This window comes from Acipenser ruthenus, chromosome 4 (assembly GCF_902713425.1).
Source record: "Acipenser ruthenus chromosome 4, fAciRut3.2 maternal haplotype, whole genome shotgun sequence".
NCBI classification, from domain to species: Eukaryota; Metazoa; Chordata; class Actinopteri; order Acipenseriformes; family Acipenseridae; genus Acipenser; species Acipenser ruthenus.
In genome coordinates, this window is record NC_081192.1 from 22,353,946 (window position 1) to 22,363,790 (window position 9,845).

Consider the following 9,845-nt stretch of genomic DNA (forward strand, 5'->3'; position numbering starts at 1 on the left):
ATTTACCGTCTCGCCAGAATTTGTGCGACAGTTTCAAAAAATGGCAAATAAAAAAAGAGCTCTGTGTGATGTGAGATTACTATATATATATATATATATATATATATATATATATATAATTTACATTATATATATATATAATTTACATATATACGTATATATACATATATACATACACATACACACATTGTAAGAAACTTATCACTATTATAACACATTTATTTTCGAAAAAAATAAGGTATATAAATGATGGCCATTGACAAAATTTTAGTGAGACAGTTGATTAGACACTGGATATGGAGTGAATGCAGCTGTTGAATTGCAAGCTTGAATAAAAGCAAGAAAGAAAATCACAGAAAAAAAAAACCAATATGCCACGTCTGTCAAGAGAGCAGCGCCTTCGTGCAATCGGCATATTGGAGGCTGGACTAGGGCAGCGTACTGTGGCTGACTGTCTTGGGTGCTCACAGCCAGCAATTTCAAACCTGGCGAGACGGTATAACCAGACACACTCTGTCAATGACAGGCCAGGAACTGGGAGACCAAGAGTCACAACACCTGCCCAAAATCAGCACAATAAAAAAGTCACTGCACCCGTTCTAAAACAGTTTGTCATTTTTCAATCACATCTAGTGAATTTTATCCAAATATAAGTGATACGTTTCTTTTGATGTTCAGTGTATATTACACACATATATATAAACACACACTATATATATATATATATATATATATATATATATACACACATACATATATACATATATACATACACATATATATACATATATATACATATATATATACACACACACACACACACACACACACAGAATCAACACAGCAAGCTCTTGATTTCTGTCATCTCAAACCACCCCTTAAACACCTTGTTGAGCAGGTACTGTAGATGCTAATATTTGATAGATGGTGGGACTATGTCCACATCTTTGGGAACTAGGGGGTACAAAAGCTCTATTCCAAACTTTTCCTTTAGAATAGCTGAGATTTCTGTGTTTGATAGCTCCACAACGGTCTGTGTCTGAGTCCCTTCACCCAGGAGATGGGTGGTTATCAGCCTGTGCCCTATGTAGGTAATCCTTCCGCTGGGCAGGTGAAGGGAACACAACGCCTTGCAGTAAAAGAGTGAACTGGGTGAGGTCTGGTGGTAGATGAACATTTCCTTGAAATCTTCCAGACAACATGCTTCTAATGTAAATTTATAAAGGGCCTTCCAACCTTTTTGTCCCTTATCTGTCATTATCTCCCTCACTCCCTTACTCTCCTCTGCTTTAATCGCCTGCTCTTTACCTCCACCTTGTGGCAACTGTTTCTCTCTCTCAATGGTCTCAAGGATTAAGGTTTCTCCCCGCCAGTGAATCCGGAAGACTCCATTTTCCTGGCTCTGTGGTAAATTTGTTTCCAGAGAGAGTGGTGTCCGAAATCCAGCTCCAAAGCCAACATCACAAAGCCACCTCTGTCCTTCCTGGTTCACCAGGAGAATGAGGTGGTCCTGGGGAGGTCCATAAACACCTGTGTATGCATTCCGCACCTGAGCAGACAAAAGCTTAACTTCAAAACCCAGCTCGGACAAGAGCCAGCCAAAAAGGCTGTTATTCTCGTAGCAGAACCCTCCACGGCGCTGCACAACAATTTTCTCAAAAATATGGGGTAGTTCTAGCCGGATATTCTCTCCGCAATGAATTGACAGACTCTCAAAGGGTACAGTCAGAAGGTGGCAACGATGGACCTGCTGCAGGGTCTCCAGAGTGACTGCCATGGGGCTGGTACATCCAATCCTGCACAGATACTGCCCAACGTCCATCATCCTGTGGCACAAATAAAAAAAAGTCAGTTGTTCCTCTGCTTACTGTTTCACCTGGCAGTATGTGTCCAATATGATATCATGTGATGCGTATCTTTATAATTTATTTTGCATAACATCTGAACACCTTGTAAAGTAGAAAGCATGTTGTCTATCATTTGTAATTGCTGATCTTTAAAACTACCAAAATCAGAATTGAACAAACAAGGTGTTTCACGGGATAGTACTGAGGGCATATTGGTAGTTTAGGCTGCATTCACACTGGATCTGTTTCAAATGGACTCGGTCTGGTTCGTTTCATTTGAAACAACGCATCAATGTGCTTGCTGTTCACACCTATCTGCCATCAAAGGGACCGAGTTCGTTTGGATGCAAACTAAAGTTTGTTTTTTTGGTCCTTTTACATTTTTTTTTTCAGGACCGAGTCCGTATGTGTTCACAATACAATTTTCGAGTGAACTCAGTTTGATTATATGGTGTGTGAAGCGGATGTTTACAATATCCTGCACGGCATATTGATATATTGCTCAGGTTTTTAATATAGCATGTTTTACATTCTTACATATTGTTGTGGAAGAAAGCACTGGGGGAGCACTTCGCTAATTTAATGAATGCATTTCTTGAATGCTTACAGTAGGAGAATAATGCAGTTTATGTAATTCTGCACGGTTCTCCTACTGTCGACATTAAGCAACATAATTTAAGAAGACTGCATATATTTTACGATTTTTGTGAGTTTTCTCCAGTTCGGCTTAGATTTTGGTGTCTGAACAAATTTCTCTCAGAGCTTCAGTTTCTCCCACTGTCCAGATTTATCACAATAATAGTTTACAAATTAAACATTGGGTGAATTTATTGCAGATCATAACAACTCATTATTTTCTTTGTATTGTCATCTAGTCAACACATGTTAAAATGTACAAAAAGCCAGATTTAAAAAACTAGATCAGCTATTCCCATTTAAACATATGGTATACACATAATCCATATACCGGTAATTGTTTATTTTATTTTTGAATGGCGCCAACACAACCTAGTACATTACTCTGCTGTTAACTTGTAGATAACACGATGCAGTTTTGTACTTAATAAAAAATAAAATACAATAATGAAACCGGGATGATTAACAATTTGACGTTTCCGACCGGGAAAACAAATTAAGGTTGAAACTGTGACAACCCCAGTTTTCACGGGATGTCTGGTAACCCTAATGTATTACCCAAAAACATGTTTGTTTTTAGACATTTAGCAAGCAAACCAGATTCGGTGGGTTTAGCAAACGGACCGAGACCACCTCTTTAGGTGGACACTTCTGTTCACACTTCACACCAAATGTACCGAACATAAGAACATAAGAAAGTTTACAAAAGATAGGAGGCCATTCGGCTCATCTTGCTCATTTGGTTGTTAGTAGCTTATTGATCCCAGAATCTCATCAAGCAGCTTCTTGAAGGATCCCAGGGTGTCAGCTTCAACAACATTACTGGGGAGTTGGTTCCAGACCCTCACAATTCTGTGTGTAAAAAAGTGCCTCCTATTTTCTGTTCTGAATGCCCCTTTATCTAAATCTCCATTTGTGACCCCTGGTCCTTGTTTCTTTTTTCAGGTCGAAAAAGTCCACTGGGTCGACATTGTCAATACCTTTTAGAATTCTGAATGCTTGAATCAGTTCACTGCGTAGTCTTCTTTGTTCAAGACTGAATAGATTCAATTCTTTTAGCCTGTCTGCATACAACATGCCTTTTAAACCCGGGATAATTCTGGTTGCTCTTCTTTGCACTCTTTCTAGAGCAGCAATATCCTTTTTGTATTGAGATGACCAGATTACTGGCTTGAAGACCATGTTATTTATTTATTTATTTTGTTAGTTTAGTTTAGCTTCTGCAGCTGTCAACCTGCTTTCAAACTGCTTCTAACTGCTCTGTACTTTTCCACGACTGTACTTCTCCCACGCTGTTGCTGGGAACTGACTGACTACTACTAAAAATAGTAGACAACGTGGGAGAAGTACAGTCGTAGCAACTCTCTGTGCAGCTGCCGTGTATGGAGCAGGGTATATTCTCCAAAGCACTGGGAGGTACCTAGCAGTTGTATTGCTTCAGTAAAATATGTACTGAATACCTAGTGTAGAAGACAGTGTAAGAGAAGTGCTATGGTAGAATATGTTTGAAACATACAAAATATACGCTAACACTAATAATTTTAATTTCGAAAAAACCGAGCACCGTTCGTCCCTCCCCTCTCAAGCTGGTGTTAACCAGAGGCAAATTTATTCACCATCTCGACAGCAAAGTGATAGCTTAAGCTGTATTGAAAGAAATGTCTCGCAACCCCTCTACTGTTTGGGATTTTTTTGTTAAAAGCCCAGACGACCAAAAAAAAAATTGAATGCAACCTGTGCAAGAGACTGTTGATGTATCATGGAGGCACATCCAATCTCCTGGTCACTTTACAATCGTAAATTCATATTATTAGTAGTAGTCGTAGTAAAATGTGACTGATAACCTGTTTGGAACGGTGACTGTTATTTTAAGTTTGTTTTGCCTATGTCCGCTGCAGTTAGTGCTGCTGCAATGCAAGCTTACGCGCAAGCAGCATCAATTACGTGTAAATAAACATGTATTTTTATTTAAATTATAAAAAAAACATGATTACTGTTCTACATAATGTATTTTTAAACTAGATATGAATGTTTTATTCCATTTATATGGCTTACCCGTAAAATAGGATTTTCAATCAAATATAAACAAGTAGATGTGGTGACGTCACCAGTAAATTATGCAAATTAGTACCATCAAAGGTTCGAACCTTCCTTCGGTAATGTGTTCTGAACCTTCGTTGCAGCCCTATTCAAGAGAAACCCTTAGTACATGAATCAAAGTTAATGTATTTTTTACTTACCCCAGAAAACATTTTTTTATGAACAGAAATCAAATGTAAATGTAAAAACACGTATTTCTTATTACAATGAAGAAACTACATTGCACTGAAATAGATACATGAAAATTAATTAAAGCAGTCGTTTTCCTTTATTAAAGACTAACATTAAAACACATTTTTGAGAAGGAACATGGTATTCCAAAAAAGGACATCTCATTTGCTTATGTAATGTCCATCAATATATTGTAGTGTTTTGGGTTCTTTTTTTTTTTTTTACAATAATTAAATAATCACAAAATAAAATAATAAAGTGAGGGAAAGGGGACTGGGAGTCGAAAGTGATAATAAATGATTGCAGTAGTTTTTCTTTTACCCTACCCTTTCTCACTATATCTCTATCTCCCCCGAACACAACCTTCTCTCACTCTCGTCTTCCCGAATCCTCCCCGTCTTTCGTGCCAAACCTGCACCCCAATTCACCCCCACACACACACACCCCACCACCATGCAACCCCTGCGCACACACACACAAACAAACACCACCACCATGCAACCCCTGCACACACACACACACACCACCACCATGCAACTCCTGCACACACACACACCACCACCACCACCACGCAACCCCTGCACACACACACCACCACGCAACCCCTGCACACACACACCACCACGCAACCCCTGCACACACACACACACCACCACCACGCAACCCCTGCACACACACACCACCACCACGCAACCCCTGCACACACACACACACCACCACCATGCAACCCCTGCACACACACACACACCACCACGCAACCCCTGCACACACACACACCACCACCACGCAACCCCTGCACACACACACACCACCACCACGCAGTCCCTGCACACACACACACCACCACCACGCAGTCCCTGCACACACACACCACCACCACGCAACCCCTGCGCACACACACACACACACACCACCACGCAACCCCTGCGCACACAAACACACACCACCACGCAACCCCTGCACACACACACCACCACCATGCAACCCCTGCACACACACACCACCACCATGCAACCCCTGCACACACACACCACCACCATGCAACCCCTGCGCACACACACACACCACCACCATGCAACCCCTGCGCACACACACACCACCACGCAACCCCTGCACACACACACACCACCACCATGCAACCCCTGCACACACACACACACACACCACCACGCAACCCCTGCGCACACACACCACCACGCAACCCCTGCGCACACACACACACACCACCACCATGCAACTCCTGCACACACACCACCACGCAACCCCTGCACACACACACCACCACGCAACCCCTGCACACACACACACACACCACCACGCAACCCCTGCACACACACACACACACCACCACGCAACCCCTGCACACACACACACACACCACCACGCAACCCCTGCACACACACACACACACACCACCACGCAACCCCTGCACACACACACCACCACCACGCAACCCCTGCACACACACACCACCACCACGCAACCCCTGCACACACACACCACCACCATGCAACCCCTGCACACACACACCACCACCATGCAACCCCTGCACACACACCACCACCATGCAACCCCTGCGCACACACACACCACCACGCAACCCCTGCGCACACACACACCACCACGCAACCCCTGCGCACACACACCACCACCACGCAACCCCTGCGCACACACACCACCACCACGCAACCCCTGCACACACACACCACCACCACGCAACCCCTGCGCACACACACACCACCACGCAACCCCTGCGCACACACACACCACCACGCAACCCCTGCACACACACACCACCACCATGCAACCCCTGCGCACACACACACCGCCAAGCAACCCCTGCACACACACACCACCACCACGCAACCCCTGCGCACACACACCACCACCATGCAACCCCTGCGCACACACACACCACCACGCAACCCCTGCGCACACACACACCACCACGCAACCCCTGCGCACACACACACCACCACGCAACCCCTGCACACACACACACCACCACGCACCCCCTGCGCACACACACACACCACCACCATGCGACCCCTGCGCGCACACACACACACCACTACGCAACCCCTGCACACACACACCACCACGCAACCCCTGCACACACACACACCACCACGCAACCCCTGCACACACACACACACACACCACCACCACGCAACCCCTGCGCACACACATACACACCACCACCATGCAAGCCCTGCGCACACACACACCACCACGCAACCCCTGCACACACACACACACACCACCACGCAACCCCTGCACACACACACACACACACCACCACGCAACCCCTGCACACACACACCACCACCACGCAACCCCTGCACACACACACCACCACCACGCAACCCCTGCACACACACACCACCACCATGCAACCCCTGCACACACACACCACCACCATGCAACCCCTGCACACACACCACCACCATGCAACCCCTGCGCACACACACACCACCACGCAACCCCTGCGCACACACACACCACCACGCAACCCCTGCGCACACACACCACCACCACGCAACCCCTGCGCACACACACCACCACCACGCAACCCCTGCACACACACACCACCACCACGCAACCCCTGCGCACACACACACCACCACGCAACCCCTGCGCACACACACACCACCACGCAACCCCTGCACACACACACCACCACCATGCAACCCCTGCGCACACACACACCGCCAAGCAACCCCTGCACACACACACCACCACCACGCAACCCCTGCGCACACACACCACCACCATGCAACCCCTGCGCACACACACACCACCACGCAACCCCTGCGCACACACACACCACCACGCAACCCCTGCGCACACACACACCACCACGCAACCCCTGCACACACACACACCACCACGCACCCCCTGCGCACACACACACACCACCACCATGCGACCCCTGCGCGCACACACACACACCACTACGCAACCCCTGCACACACACACCACCACGCAACCCCTGCACACACACACACCACCACGCAACCCCTGCACACACACACACACACACCACCACCACGCAACCCCTGCGCACACACATACACACCACCACCATGCAAGCCCTGCGCACACACACACCACCACGCAACCCCTGCACACACACACACACCACCATGCAACCCCTGCACACACACACACACACCACCACCATGCAACCCCTGCACACACACACCACCATGCAACCCCTGCACACACACACCACCACCATGCAACCCCTGCACACACACACACACACACACACACACACACACACACACACACACCACCACCATGCAACCCCTGCGCACACACACACCACCACCATGCAACCCCTGCGCACACACACACACACACCACCACCATGCAACCCCTGCACAAACACACACACACACTTTGGAATGCTGGTAGAGGGCACAGCAAGTCTCTCTTTTGTTTTTTTTTTATTATTTTATTTTTATTTAGCACTTTCTTATCTCAAACTCAGCTGTGGGTAAACACAAAATACAAGACAGGTTGTTTATAATTGGACTTGCTACTCTCTACCTGCCTTTAAAGCTGTAATTAACATTGTTAAACCAACTCAATTTCTTAATTACATCACGAATATCTGACAATGATGAAACGAGCTGAAACATGTTTCTAGCTATACATTCCTTGAACAAAACTGGTCGCTTTGCACTCACGACACACCGCTTGTTTCATATAATACATACATTCTGCCTGGAGAAGCACATAAACAAATGCAGAATTAGCAAGAAACAATCGGGGGATTCATTAAATGTTTGAATTAAAAAGAGTGCAATATAAATCTGGTGATATGGTGGAACAATGAATCTGCTAGCAGGGGTCTCCAATCCTGCTCGTTAAGGGCCGGTATTAAATTACTTAATTACCGTGTTAACTCAAATTTAAGTCACCCCTGAAATCAAGTCGCACCCCCAAATACTGACACCAAAAAAAAAGACCTTGAATGGAAGTCACATTTAAAACACAATTAACGGATAAATTACTTTAATTCTAGGTGCCGGAAGGGAATACCGGATCACTGTACATTAAAGCATCAGAGTACATCACCTACTATATTACTAATGCAAATGAGAAAAGAAAATATGTACAGTACAGTACTTTCAGTATTGAAAGACAGTCACTGCAGTTTATGGTAGCTGGGAAAGGGTAAATTACCTTGAACTTTATTTCAGCGTGCTTTATTGTCCTCGTTTGTTTAATTTGGCCAACGTGACTGTCACGTTCGCAAGTAAATTACTGCATGACAGAAATTTCATTTTAGGTTTGAGTTAGGACTTTGGAGTTTACACTAGTGGGGTTACTGTAGTTAAACCAGGCACAGACCATAATAACAGTGACTAAGTTACAGAATCAGAGAGCGATGGATAATCCGCCATTAAGCAGTACATACCTTAGTGTTCCTGTTTCTTGTGCTCCTCCAGATAGAGAAAGATATATAAATACATGATTGTTCATTTTGAAGCCGGACCCACGTTGATCATTTCCAGTACTACACTGGTAATATTATAGTATTACATAACCTTTCGATTGCATTTCCATCTTCTGACACATCTCAGATGCCGCAGTTTCTCTTTTCTTTTAAAAGCTGCATCAAAAAATGTTCATGAAGTTCGCTGTGCAGCCATTTTAATATACCGGTACTTTACCGAGAGTAATTACTGTAGAGGGCAGTACTGTGTACAATTGGTCTTGTTCAAGCGCACCAGAATAATTGACATGCACAAATGTAAGTTGGTACCCTAACTAAAAACCTCGAATCCATGTCACTCCCCCCAAATTTGAACTTTCATTTTGGCCACAAAAGTGCGACTTAAATTTGAGTAAATACTGTAAGTAACAAATGCGTGCGCTAGGAGGCTGAAAAATGCTACAGAGCAGCTGTAGTACATGCAGATAATGAATCCAGAAGCACCTGTCCTAAGGTGGCACAAATCACACTATCGCCTTATGCTTAAAACCATCACTTTTAGTGCATATTTCTGGAACAGAGGCAGTGTTTCTGGAATGATTCCTGCAAAGACTGATTTTTAACACCAAAAAAAAAAAAAGAGA

General features: G+C 45.2%; 1 protein-coding gene across 1 annotated transcript; it reads right to left on the minus strand.

The window, feature by feature from the left end:
• Positions 1 to 820: 820 nt before the first annotated feature.
• Positions 821 to 9,423, minus strand: LOC117400412 (arylamine N-acetyltransferase, pineal gland isozyme NAT-10-like). Its single transcript, XM_034000336.3, has 2 exons — positions 9,184 to 9,423; positions 821 to 1,826 (listed from the first exon to the last, which is right to left on the minus strand). The coding sequence occupies exons 1-2, from the start codon at positions 9,246 to 9,248 to the stop codon at positions 911 to 913; spliced, it is 981 nt and encodes a 326-aa protein (XP_033856227.3). The 5' UTR covers positions 9,249 to 9,423; the 3' UTR covers positions 821 to 910.
• Between the last annotated feature and the right edge of the window lie 422 nt (positions 9,424 to 9,845).